Source organism: Gobius niger, assembly GCF_951799975.1.
Source record: "Gobius niger genome assembly, chromosome: 2".
In the NCBI taxonomy this organism is placed as follows: domain Eukaryota; kingdom Metazoa; phylum Chordata; class Actinopteri; order Gobiiformes; family Gobiidae; genus Gobius; species Gobius niger.
Window position 1 is genome coordinate 13742015 of NC_136853.1, and position 14691 is coordinate 13756705.

Below are 14691 nucleotides of genomic sequence, written 5' to 3' on the forward strand. Positions count from 1 at the left end.
GTGCACCGAAACAAATGGTGGAACCTGTTAGAGGATAACATTAAATCGCTATTTATCATACTGGGTCAGGCTGTACAGTCATATAGATACAGACGGCAAATATGGTCATTTTTGAAAATTTTGAAAAAATCTAAACTTTGTCTAATTATTCAAAAAATACTGTAACAAATGCTGAATTATGAATATAGTTTCTACTAAATAATGATACAAAGACATGGAGAGGAGCAAAGTGGTTTAAAAGCCCATAAATACATGAATAACGGAGAATGCTAACTTCATGCTACATGTTAGCATCGGGCTAATGCTAACGGTTAGCTAGCGCTTGCTATAACTGCTGTTTTTTCACTTCTACTGAACAATCTGCTGTGAGAAAATATCCATATGGGCCCGATTTACATTTGACTTTATTTATGTGTGATAAATAAGTTCACATTCCACCAGAAAATGACTAAAAAGAGGGAAAATTGTGTTTCTCTAAAGATTCTATTTTCCCCCTCGGCGAAGCCACGCCCCCTTCTATGACGAGATGCCGTCTGTATCATGGGAACTGCAGCCTATTTTTCATCTATCCTCTCGAACACTATTGATAATTCTCTAACACAACCAACCTAATATGTGTGCCTGTAGCCCTGCATATATTCGGCTTTATGTTCACTATACGGTGTGGCTGGCTTTTCTCAAGAATAAACAAGGAAATGAATATACTGTGCAGAGTTGTAGTGTTTGTTTTACACCTGTACAGGCAAGTTGGGCTAATTTAAATGATAAAACACACAAATCTTAACAAACTGAGGTCACGGTATGCTATCAAAGATTTGAGGCATCACACAATTTACTTTCTTTGCAAAATCCAGTTGCAAATGATCAAGATCTGAGAACAGATGTGAAAGCAGCGCACACTGATATGACTAAATACATACAACTGTGCATAAGTAAGCTGCCCTCTGGCTGTGCGGCGCTGACCCAGATGCTCCCATCGTGCCCAGAGTCATGTGACCACACAGCCTTTTGATCTGTCCAAGTCGCAAAACACATTAACATGTGTGTAAAATGTTTCATCAAAACCAAGATAAGCTCATCATGAAAAAGCCTGGATTCATGCTGTCTTCTTAGTTAAAACTACTGATCAATGTGTGATTGATAAACAAATCTTCTGTCTTACTTAAAGAACAATCTACTTTCAATCTTGAATTAATGCACTGCTTTCTTGTTTCTCCAGAGATATGTATTAACGGGACATTGTGGGAAACTTCAAGGACCATTTTCTGAGAATGCATTTTTCTCACATTGCTGCAACAACATCTGGTAAGTAGCACCAACAGACACCAACTTGCCTTGTACTCAATAAAACTACAATACTTAGTCTAGTATCCCAGCTCCTGAAGAAGTACTCCTGAAGATGTGCTCTGTCGTTGTGTCCTTGGGCAAGACACTTCACCCTCCTTGCCTCCAGTGTCCGCGTACATTGGTGAATGAATGAGAGAGTGAATGGCTCAGTAGTTACTGTAAAGCGCTTTGGGCCTGATGAAGGTATATAAGTATAACACCACGCAGCCCGATCTATGAATGGCTTTTTCCAGTGTAGTCTCGCAGAGTGTTGAGAAACAGCAAACGTTTTACTATGGAGGAGTTAGGAGATGCTGATAGATAGATAGATAGATAGATAGATAGATAGATAGATAGATAGATAGATAGATAGATAGATAGATAGATAGATAGATAGATAGATAGATAGATAGATAGATAGATAGATAGATAGATAGATAGATATAGTTTATAAACCAAATGCCATTTGACATTAACTGAAGTGATTGAAAAATACAATAACACGAAATGTAAAAAAAAAGTGCTGTAACTGTTACTGAAAAAAAGGAGTGTATGTTAAAAAATGCCTCCAAACACAAGTATTGAAAGTATTGCGATACGTGATAAAGTATCGATACTTGGTATTGCAGCACAAAGTATTGCGATCCAAGTCCGATCCGATATTTTGTCCCAGCCCTAATAGATAGATAGAATTTGATACAAATCTAATGAAGGTGTACTTGTTTATTGGCTAGTTGTTTCCAAAGTAATAAAAACATATTGCAATAATTGTGTAATACTAATAATATCAGGATATATCGCATCGTATCGTGATGTGACCTATGAATCAGGATATGAATCGTATCACCAGAGACTAGGCAATACACACCCCTATAGTTAAAAGGCTACAAAATGTTGAATAACATGGGTTCCGTTAAGTAGGAGGAAGGAACAATGCAATAAGGACGACTGGATTGCAAAGACGGACTGATGCAAATAAGTGTAAACGGAGAGAGGAAAGCTTTTGTGAAATATTGGGATGGGGGAGGAGCATGAGAAAAATGAGGCTGACACAGACATGAAAGAAACCGAAGAAAAAGCAGTGCCTTTAGATGAGTCATGGAGGTGGGAGCTACGAAAACATCGGCAAGAGGGTCTGAAGAGAAATGTGAGATTTCAATCTTTTTTATGTTTTTGATAATGAGCAGAGAAAGCTACTGAAACAACAGCTTTAACGTGAAGGAATCCATGTCAAGGGTAGAGATTCTAAAAGACATAGCTGACATGAATAAGTAAAAAAGAGAGAGCATTTGATCAGCTTTAGTCATGTTGTGTTTCCAGGATAGGCTCTTTCAAATTAGAGCATGCACTGTTGTCAGGGGGAATCGAAAAACGTGACACCTACAGGCATTTCGTTCAGATTTTTGGCAGCATAGCTACTTTTACTAATTCAAAAATATTCTGGAGTGTTGTAGAGGCCACCAAAACTAAATATATATATAAACCACAACAAGGTTCAATTACACAAAGATCAAGTCTATAGTTGAGTGATAAATAATCAGTGTTAGAGCTAAAACCTCAACTTCTGCAATGCCCATGCAGAAAAAAAAAACATCTACTTATAATCTCTGAAATAGGTTAGTTGCCAATTGGTCCTGAACCAGCAAACTCCTTCCATGGATTAGCGCCTATGGACTATAAGAGCATGATTATGGAAATGGTAGATGTGTAGAGCAGTGTAACACATGCATTCACAGCATTTACACGCCAAGATCATAAACACGTATTTGACTCCAGTGATTGGCACTGTGTCTGCAAATTGGCATTTCAAACCTGAATCTGAGCCAGTCCCTCAATCATGCTAACAGACTGCTCTACAGAAGGACTTTCTCCACACGCTTGTAGTCTGGGAGCGTGCGTGATGGGATCAACCAATTAGAGAAACACTAGATATGACGCAGGAACAAGTGGCAGGAAGCTTTTTTCAAAAATGTCCTTTTTCCTTTTCTTGCTCCGGTTTTAGGGATTTTAGATTGTCCAAATTATTCTAAATTGACGATTCTTCTTTTGAACAGAAAGGAGGAGCATCTGGCTGGCCATTCAACCCCACTATTAGTGCTTCTCAACCTGTAATCTGAACACGTATATGCTGACCAGCAGAAACGGCTGCAGTGGCCCAGAAATACATGAGGACTCATTTTCAAACAGTTGTTCACTGATGAGTGTCGTGTAACTCTGGATGGTCAGATGGATGGAGTAGTGGATGGTTGGTGAATGGCCACAATGTCCCAACAAGGCTGTCACGTCAGCAAGGAGGGGGCAGAGTCATGTTTTGGGACAGAATCAGAACCCTTTTAGGCTCCCTGAAGGTGTGAAAATGGCCTCAACCCTATTGAGAACCTTTGGAGCATCAACAAGCACAACATCTATGAGGGTGGGAGGCAGTTTTCATCCAAACAGCAGCTCTGGGAGGCTATTCTGACATCCTGCAAAGAAGTAGAAAGCTCCAAAAACTCACAAGTTTAATGGATGCAAGAATTTTTAAGCTGCTATCAAATAATGGTCCCGTGTTAAAATGTAACTTGACCGATTACAATGTTTTTGATTGAAATAGCTTTTGATTTCAGTAAATATGACCTCCTAATGCTGCAAATTCAACAAATGACCATTTTCAGTTCTTTACAACCTTTAAAATGTATTGAAACTATGAGTTGCATAATAACCACGGGGGGTTATTATCCATATATCCATATATCCATTATCCATATTATCCTCCAACAGTTAAAGGCTCGAAAATTATGCTGACTGTCATTTGAGTTGATAATTTAGAAAATCTTAGAAAAAGATAATTTGCATAATATGTGGAACGTAGTGTTACGCATTACAAAGAAAAAGTTGCAGATCCTTTAAGCTAATGATAAGGCTTCAGTTTATCCGCATACTATTGGCAAATACTGTGGTCACCAATGGACAACCTTGCTGGATGCTTCATAAGGTAAGGAGAATGGTCATTGCTACTAAATATGCTTGAAAACCAATCAGTCTCAATCCACATCAAGTTCGACCAATGTAACTAGGGCACACACTTCAGGCTGAAGCTTTAAAGGAGCTGCCCGGCAGAGTGAAACAAAACTCTGACATAAACTAGAACGCTTTCTGACCAGTGAAGCATGAAAAAGAGGGGAGGGAGTGGATACAGTAATGCAAGGTGTCTGGAGACATCGCTCTGATTAAGGACTTGGAGCTGATGCGGTAATTAAATATGGACGAAGTGACTTTTGCACAGATACAGCCCTAGCAGATGTGCAGCACTTCACGCTTCAGTTCGTTGTGTATAATTTACCAGAGGAGCTCAACGGTGAAACAGCACTTTGTGTACACTGTAGATTCAGCAGAAACGCTATCCACAAGTGTGGTCAGAGAGGTTTCAGACTTCCTTTAAATGTTTCTAAACTAGAAAGAAGGTACAGCCTGTATATATTACAGTATGAAAACGTCCTGAACAACCCACTGTATGCAGAATGCAATCATGAGTAATGTTTGATTTATGAACAAGAGACCTCCTCACCTCGATGAAGATGAAACACGGGATGATGGAATAGCTGCGAATGGTGTTGTTAGAGGCCATCTTGTCTCCTTTCGGGGGCCCACCCCCTTTCCGGATTCACTGCCGCTCACTCTGCAGAGACATAAATCAAAACAAATGTCAAGAATTCAAATAATCATCCATAGATTAAATACACTTACTTGAGTTGCAAAGATCTATTAGGACTGTTGTTTTTATGACACCATTTGACCTTCATTGGTGACATCCCGACATCTGCTTTAAATACCAACAGCTTTTTAAATATATAAAAAAAAATATGAATTCCTTGCCCCCTTATATTGATTTGAACGCAAACTAATCCTATTGGCAGGAGATGAAAGGCAGTCTCAAATGCCCTTGTATCCTCTTTGGGCTTCTGGAATCCCCTCTGCACATCAGTGCGACACTCAAATCCTCAGCCTCATCACAAAACTGAGGGGACTGGCGTTCTGCAAGGATTCCGCATTAATGCGTGCAAAGCATTGTCTTTTGCTTCTTAGCAGCACTGGAGGCAAGAGATCATCATAATAACATGTGGCCGGTATTTAATTACAAGCGTTTTAGTCCAATTAGGTTTCCAATCAGGCAAAGAGATCCCAAAGAAGACACATTAAATAGGAATATAATACAAAGCTAGTGAGATTCATTTAGAGGAAACAAGACAGCAAAAAACAATTTACGAAATAGATTAAGCTGTTGTTTTTTCTAATAGGAGTTGGAAAGTGTCTTGCTGAAACTCAACACTCATGTACTTGAGAACTGAATTTAAACGTTATCAAATGGATGCTTAAACGTTGAACCAATGATGAGCCGAGAACTATACAAATCAGTTCTTATACAGCTTGTCAGATAGAGCTTAAAAGCTGCAAAAGTTCTTAGTGTGCCCAATAACCAATAGACATTCATTGAGCTGTTTTGAATAAAAGGCATTGATTAGGTGCATAGCGAAAGAGGCAAGAGTTTCTTCTTTGTGCTAAAGAAATGGTTGAATAATTGCTATTGATCAGACTCGCCTGTATAAATAATTGTCATAGATTTACAGTCATTATGCTGCTGCTGTAGTGCTCCGTTTTGCTAACTGTGCAGTGCTGATAACAAAGGGAGCATGTGGTGAGGAGGTGGAGTACTTAGATAAGCTCTGAAAAAATCAGAGTTTTAATTAAAAACAGGGAATAATCATGAGTGCGCAACAATCACAAGACTAGCATATTCTTTTCTAATTATGCTGGAAAAATATTGATATTTAAACTGTGCCAGAGTCGTCAAAGTCCACACAAGCAAATGTGGTTACATGTACACTAAAGCAGAAGAATTCACTTTTCAACAGACCTTGAGCGTGTGACGCCATAACCGAGCGTCAGAAACTTGAGCGGATATGTCCACAATGTTATTTGTCCCTCAATTTCAGGTTCAATTTATATTCAAATAAAAATAGAATGTGCATATATGTATCAAAAGTATACCATGCAACAGCACAAATCGTATACTAAAGCTCAAGTTTATATCTGTATCTTTGTTTATTTGTTATAGTGGGTTGATAAAATAGACACTAAATTCTTTTCAATCTGGAAATTGACTGCACACAGTACTCAGAAAGCGGACTGCAGACTTTTTTCCTAATTTGTCCACACTTCACTCTTAGGAGCAGTGTTGGGGGTAGCGCGCGACTTACTGGTTTCAGAGTAACGAGAAAAGTAACAAGTTGGTTTTGCATTTGCAGGTCAGATCAAATCAGTTACACTGTTAGTTTGGGTCCTGATATCTCCCTTGTCTTGCAGACTGTGCTCCAAAACTTCACATCAGGTCAGCAACATGGCAGTGCTTTCAAGCGAGCACGTTCATATCATGGAAGTACTAACATTATTTTTGAACCTACTGGCGAAAAGGACAATACAGTAATGGTTGCAACTTGCGAAGCTTAAAAGGAAAACCACAAAAAGTTAGCCCTCCAAAACAACAACACATGCTTTCATATATATAAATAAATATACATAATAATACTGTACAAAAACTCGAAAAGGAGTGGGAGGAAGTAAACTTATAAGTCCCACCCCTGTAAGTATCAGTATCAGTAGCGCAAGGCAATGTACGACAACCTGATGGCAACAAACAGTACAACAATCACAGCCAATCACAGCTGCAGCAAGGCGACAACGCAACAACATCAGCAACGCACCAATATAACATTATTCCTGTAATGCATATTGGCAAGTAGTAATCAGCCAATTATGGGTACAATACTTGAATTTGCGTTTTCTTTTCCAACCAAGTATGCCAATCACATTTTTTTCTGTCACGTGGTAGAAAGATACAACGTCCCCGCACAACCACACCCAGGACCAGCCACAACCATCACACGGCCAGTCACCACCTGTAATTTGTCCACATACAAAATGAATCTCAGAAGCAAATTTAGTGTACTATTATTGAATATGTTTACTGGTATCGGGCTGTTGATAGCGTGAGCTAGCTTTTTTGGTGAATCAGTTTGTGAAATGGAGCATTCCTCATCGGAAAAAGTGATCGACTATGAAGGCTATATACAGTATAGATGTTTCTTATTGGTAACGCATAAGTACTCTAACATGTTGCTTTCATAATTAAATAACACAGTAATGTTATGAGCAAAATGAACAAGTTACTTTTTAAACTAAAGTTACCCAACACTTCTTACGAGAGAATATTACAAGGCCCTCTGGAAAGCCCTTCGAGTGGCTCAGATCCTACCTCGAGGAACAAACTTACTATGTCGCCATGGGAAACTGTGTCTCAGACCAAATGGCATTGACTTGTGGGGTTCCCCAGGGGTCAATTCTGGGGCCCCTCTTGTTCAATTTGTACATGCTTCCGTTAGGTCAATTAATATCCGGTAACAATGTATCTTATCACAATTACGCAGACGATACTCAGATCTATGTTTCATTGTCAGTAGTTGAACATGGGCCTGTATATACACTGTGTCACTGTATCAAACAGATTAGTGTGTGGATGCAAAATAACTTCCTTCAGTTAAATAAAGATACAACTGAGATAATTGTCTTTGACCCACAAAAACACAGAGAGGTTGTCATTGGTCATCTTGAAGCTCTTTCACTAGAACCTAAAAATCAAGTTGGAAATCTATGGGTAATCATGGACTTAGACCTGCATTTTAACAGTCATATTAAGTCCATGATATCAGCTGCCTATTACCACCTAAAAAACATTGCTAAAATAAAAAAAACATAGTGTCTAAACTGGACTTGGAAAGATTAATTCATGCATTTGTCTCCAGTTGGTTAGACTATTGTAACGTCCTGTTCACTGGCCTCTGTCGAGCTGTTCGACAGCTGCAGTACATCCAGAACGCTGCTGCTCGAGTCCTGACCAAAACCAGGAAATACGACCACATTAGTCCAGTGCTCCTGTCTCTGCACTGGCTTCCTGCTGCTCACAGAATAGATTTTAAAACAGCTCTGCTTGTTTACAAGTCTCTTCATGGTCGGGCACCAAAGTAAATAGCTGACGTGGTACAGCAGTATGAACTGTCTTGGGCCTTGAGATCCTCAGGGAGGGGTCTCCTGGTGGTTCCTAGAGTCACCACTAAACACGGTGAGGCTGCGTTTCAGTTTCACACGGCAAAAGTGTGGAACAGCCTCAACAAGGACGTGAGACAGGCCTCAACTCTTACTATGTTTAAGTCCAGGCTGCCTATGTACTGCTGCCTATGGCAATTGATGGTATTTTAGTTACTTTTAATATATAGTTTTAATAGACCCATATTTGTAATTTTGTATATTTTTATGAGTGTATTGTTTGATGTGTTTTATTGTGTTTTTGTTGTTGCTGTGAGGCACATTGATTTGCCTTGTGCATGAAATGTGCTGTATAAATACATTTGCCTTGCCCTGCCTACGAGGCAGATATAGGACTTTAAGAAACAAACCGAAACAAACCTTTATAAAAAATGTACTTTCATGATGATGATGAGTGTCATATGTGTTCTCGATTTGCTAACATATGTGGTGCACAAAATGAATCAAGTGGATTCTTAAAACTCTCAGCACTATCAGGCAAATACAGTGAAACTTTTTGAAGGGGCCAAGTTACTTTATTTTTTCTCTCTAAATCTCAAGCAAGAAGCATATTGTAATTGTCACAACCAATCAGTAAAACGATTATGAAGCAACATGGACGCAAGTGTAGAAACTTATGCTATGTTGCTGTACATAAAGGTACAACGGTGACTTTTTCAGTTGAAGTTACTACTATCAGACTTGACCAGAGAGAAAAGCCTTTATAATCAATATGAGTGCTCTCTCTGTCTTTTTCATCACTCTCTTGTAAACTGTTATTTTGTTGCAGCTTCATTTGTATTTGCACTTTCAAGCACATGGAAGTTTTGACAACAAAGTTCACATTAGATAACAAAGTGCACTTGAGGATTGATTCCTAATGAAGAAAACAGTGAGCTTGTGCTTAGGGAGACGTGTTTCAGGAACAACAGTGTCTTATGAATTCAGAAAAACAATAACAATGACTAATCCAATTACACCCAAATGCTTTCTGAAATAAAACGTAGTAACAGACATCAAAGTCATATTCGCAAGGGCCCAGTCAAAGTCAGTCACACATGGAATGAATTTTTCAGCCACTGCACTTCACAATTACAGAGAGAGGGGGGCAGCACAAGGGCTCTGAGGTCAGCGCCATGACGTGCAACCGAAGGAAATTATTCGAACAATCCTTCATATCTATAATTTACTTTTTGCCAAACACACATAAACCATATTTTATTTAATGCGCCCCATTGATACGTATAGGAAAAGAAGCATCAAACACATTGATCGCATCAGACTGCACTGTCCAGGACTCTAATCAGTCTCTAAGTACGTGTCCATTTTATCGACCTGCCTGGATCGTGAGCCACACTTCACTGAGGAATAATCCATTGTCAGTCCGCATGTGTGGGAAACAGCATCCAGGCGCCGAGTAAACACTATCAACCTCCACCCTTCAGCTGTGCAACATATTGTTAAGCGTTTAACACCCACCGGAACTGCAGAATTAACTTGTAATCTTATTTACCTGGGCGGAAAATGTAATAATTCCCATTTCCCTCTGCTCACTGAAGATCAATGTCAGAGCAGCCTTACAGCTCAGTGGTGCCTCCGGAGAAATGCTCGACTTAATCCGGTTGATGATTCATTACAAATGGGTAAATAGTGAAACCAAGGTATCAGTTGCAATATTGCGGGTAATACCGTGTTAGCACTTTGCCTCTTATGAGCAGATTCAGTTATTGGCCGCAGAAAAGACAAGCATGACCTCAGTTTTAACAATAGACTCTCAGGAATGTTATGATGCATCACGTGAACGCAAGCCCTGGATACAGAACATGTTTAGCTCAGACACAAATCATGGATGAATTCTGTTGCCTTAATACAGTTTTCTAAGATTTCTGCAGAGACACCATCTACCCTCCCAGCAGCCCTGGTGGACATGCAACAGCGGCTCACCGACTCAAACTTAAAGCAGTGCTAAGTAACTCGTGCCCCGAGAGGCCATAAGCGCCACTGCAGGTGTCGTAGCATGTAGCGTTTTTTTACTCATTAATTGTCCGTGAGAGTAAATACTACACTGACAGAAAAGACATAGGGGCAGAGGGATATTGTACATCCAATTACACAATGGAGATCATTTTTTTTCACTGAAACTTTGCTGTAAATACTGTTTAAGTGGCGCTAGCCCACAGTTAGCTTTGCCCGTTAGCCTGTTAGCTTCTTCTTCATGATTCCATTAGTGTGTATAGAGTTCGGGAATGTGACGTCACATCGCTAAGCATTATGGGATTAGCAGCAATTGTAAACTAATGGAGATTTTAAAAGTTAAAATACTGTTATTGTTCACATTAAAACACTTGGACACCACAGTGTGTTTGATGTATTTACCAGCAGTAACTCAGCAGCTAACAGGGTTGTTCCACGACTATTTTCTTTGTCCATGAAAATGTATGCTAACAGCTGCAAAGATGGCGGATCTCCTTGGTAACTGTGGAATTTCCCAAACTCTATGGGTGACTCTTACCCGGTGGCAGGGAAGTTACAATTGTGGTTTTCTGGCCAGAGACACCGGGGGAGGTGAAAGGTCCCCCAATCATCCCATTAACACTTGCACTACCCCCAGAGGAACAACGGAAAGGATTTATTAAGGTAAACAATAAACCCTTTTCTTAAAGCAGTTACTTAGTACTGCTTTAATATCAAACAAAAAGAATGTTGCATCAATGATGTTCACAAAAACACACCCCAATAAACTGGATTGATCCGATGTGTTCCCTTTTGACGCAAAGCTTGACCTTGTTGAGGAGCTTAAGTATCTCTGGACCCAACATTCTCCTTTAAAAACACATTAAACACACTGCTGATGCAATAAAGTCAATTTACACAACTTCAAACAAATCAGGCCAATGATCAATGATCCTTTCACACATAGATTACTGTATCACATCCTGGTCACATAGAAACCCTTATCAAATACTGGATCAAAAACCCCCATCATATCATCAACGCAAAATCCTTGAAAAACACAAAATGCTCAATTTTTAAAATGTATAAACTGTTGCCTTATATACAGTACAAACCACTTCATGCCCCGCCCCCACTATGTAACTACATTAAAACCAAACTGGTGAGGGGTCTCAGAGTCTCACACGGAAGAACAACATTTGGACAAACTACTGTCCGTGACCTCTGTTTTTGGAACAGCGACAACAAATATAAGAGAATACCAAACTTCATCTCTTGGAGAAAGCAACAAACATGTTCCTAAAGTAAATCAGTCCTGCTCTCACTTGAATTAAAATGCCATTTGTTTTGTTTTTATACGGTGCTTTGTATTCCTGTATTGTACTGCTGTTATTCTGTCCTGCCTTGGGACCACTCGTGTAATTTTGCTATAATCTGACACAGTTATTACAATTTGTATATAATTGTTCATTTATGTGCACTGTCCCAATCAAATAAATAAAAAGGTCATTTGCTATTTACCAGCATCCAAGGACAACGTTATGTGATTGGTGCAGTAATTCAGAAATGCCCATAGGCCATTCTGACCATACACGACTTTGCTCAAGCAGCACAGTGAACATCAATATCTCAATATATTTCAATTGAAAAAATTATCTAAGCGAGTAGAATAGACACATTGCTGATTGTTTTGGCTAAATGTAAGGAATACATTCTGGGGCATTAAAAAACATTACAGGGACTATACGGAGTTTAAAAATGTAAAAATTAAGTATTTTCCTCCTACATGTTCCAGCAACGTCCTAATGTGTAGAATGAGCTCAGACCTGTTCACCACAACTGCCTCTAAAATCCTGCTCTGTCACTCAAAAAGGTGTTAATTTGTGTCCGAATAACCTGCAGTTACGCGAAAGACCTGAGGTGGCAGTAGTGAGTATAAAAAAGACCAACGAGCATCTTGTCCCTTTAAAGGTCATTAAATTAACTCTGCTGAAGTTGAAAGAGCATTACGCAACTTTTCATTATGTATGTGTATTTGACCTTTCAGTGACTCAGTGACCACAAAACCTACAAAAGAGTTGATCCTGGAGCGTTGTAGAGGCCACCGTGATGGGAAGTAAAGGTGCCATGATAACCACGCATGCAGCCATTGGGTCACAAAAAAGTCAATTAAACACAAATATATATATATTTTTTTTTTACCACACAAAAAAGTTGTGTAATGTACCTTTAAGGCCTTAAATGTCATGAAAAGCATTAAATTGGACTCAAACTGGCAATACATCTAATTTTCCTGCAGTTTTTGGTTGAAATCGTACACAATTATTTGCTCACAGGTCATTTCCCTTTTGCTTTTGAATTTCAAAGTTTCCCCTAATTCATTTCACGGAATGAGTGCTAATGTTGAGAAAAGAAATTTGCAGATTTTTTTCTGTTTATGGCATTAAAATGTCATTAAAATCCATTAACTTACTTGCTGCTGCCTGTATAAACCCTGTTTTGCGTATCCATGTTTCTTGTGTGCAGGACGTGGATGTGTCAAATCTTGTAAATGTTTTCATAATTTGTTTGGGAATATTATTCTATCGAGATAATTACAGCAATATGCCAAGTTTAAACATTGCACACGTTGCAGTTTTGATTTCTAAAATCCTGCAGCCCGACTTCTGGCGTTCCTGAATTGTAGCACATGTGACACATGCGGAGCGGACACAGTGAGTGAGGCTGATGTGACTGCAGGCTGCGTGACAGATGATTCAAATCAGAGCGTTTCCAGAGGTCTGCCATCAAGTCACACACTTTCCACTGCACTCATTTATTTCCCAGCAGCCCCAGAGCTTAGCACAGAGTCATCTCTGAACCATCGCACCCAGACACTGGCATAAGTCTCTTGCTTTAGGACACTCTAAAATTGCAATCAAATGTAATTCACAGTTTGAAAGGGGGGGGAGGGGGAGTATCACAGGACATCCCCTGTGCATTTTATTAATTTTTTTAATCACGCATCTAATTCATACTTTGAAATATTAATGTAGTAACTGAAAATGGTGGAAGGTACATTTTCAATTGCTTGTCTATTGTATTGAGATTAGAAGTAGTAAGATGCTTCGCCTACAGCCCTTGTCAAAAGTCATCAGTGTCTCGTCTTCGCCCAGGCAGCTCCGTGATGACTCGGTCTAGACGGGGGTTTTCTCTCTTCCTCCGAGGGGCCACTGGCTGACTATGAAATATGACTGCAGATATATCATCTGAGTGGACGTCTCCTGGTCAGGGTCAGGCCAGAGGAGAGGAGACAGAAACTGAAGCAATGGAGGGTGGAGAGGTCTCTATTAGATGGCAAGTGGGAACAAGTGGATTAAGCGAGCCCGGAAAGCCATTTCAACTGAATTTCAAGCACACGGTAACTTCTGTCTAATTTTGCAACATTTCTTGCAATCAGACTTGCAATTGCACGTCAGTACACGCAGTGCCTGCTTTTAAACACATCCGGGGTGGGAGAAGAAAGAATTCCTTATGTGTGATTTTGGTAGCTCTGTGATGAACAGAAGTTAAATAAATGAAGATCAAAAACTTGTGAAAGTCATGATCTGGACATTATATATATATTATTGCATTTCTTTCTCTTTTTTTTTAGTCCAAGGGGGCGTGGTATTTTGCATAGCGAACAGCTGGAGAGCCAACACTTCTCTCTCGCTTTCTGGAGCACTTTTGACAAAGCAGAGCGGCTTCCCATGAAAAGATCAAAACATTTGAGATTTTAACGTTTCTTTCAGTTTTTAAATGGTCAAAATCAGTTCAAGGACGACTGAGAAACATCCTGTTTAGGTCTTCAATCCGAGAACCAGGCTGTTTAAATGCGCATGCAATAAAAAGTGATCGATCTGCGGCAACACGTGGTGTTTCAAAACGTGTCAGCAATGTTGTTGTTGAAACTTGACTTGAAACAGAGATATTTAGGCATTTGCCTCTTCCCATAACGCTAGTGCCAGAGAGGAGAGAGTTGGAGAGAGGAGAAAAGGAAGGTGAGTGTTGCATAAAACCCCCTTTATTTCCGTTTCTAGAAAAAAATCTGTGATTTTGATAATAAACTAGCCTCTGTAGAATTAAACTGTTTTCACCTACTGAGAGCTTAGAGTCTCTCTTAGAGTCTCACCTTTAAAACGAGCCATAGCATGTGTCCATAGCTAAAACATAGAATATGCTGTGGTCCTACAAATATCATGAAAAATGGGCTGGATTGTTGGCACTCTACAGGTAAATCCCCAAAACAGCACAGCCTCAATGTGTTAAAAG

The 14691-nt window shown here is 39.5% G+C and overlaps 1 protein-coding gene across 2 annotated transcripts in view; it reads right to left on the reverse strand.

Moving 5' to 3' along the window:
* plppr1 (phospholipid phosphatase related 1) overlaps nucleotides 1-14691 on the reverse strand; it is a 70552-nt gene that overhangs the window by 40834 nt on the left and 15027 nt on the right. For both annotated transcript variants that reach the window (XM_079582633.1, XM_079582632.1), the window contains exon 2: nucleotides 4874-4984. In XM_079582633.1, coding sequence (XP_079438759.1) covers nucleotides 4874-4933 — 60 coding nt within the window. In that variant the 5' untranslated portion in view covers nucleotides 4934-4984. The remainder of the gene's footprint in view (nucleotides 1-4873; nucleotides 4985-14691) is intronic.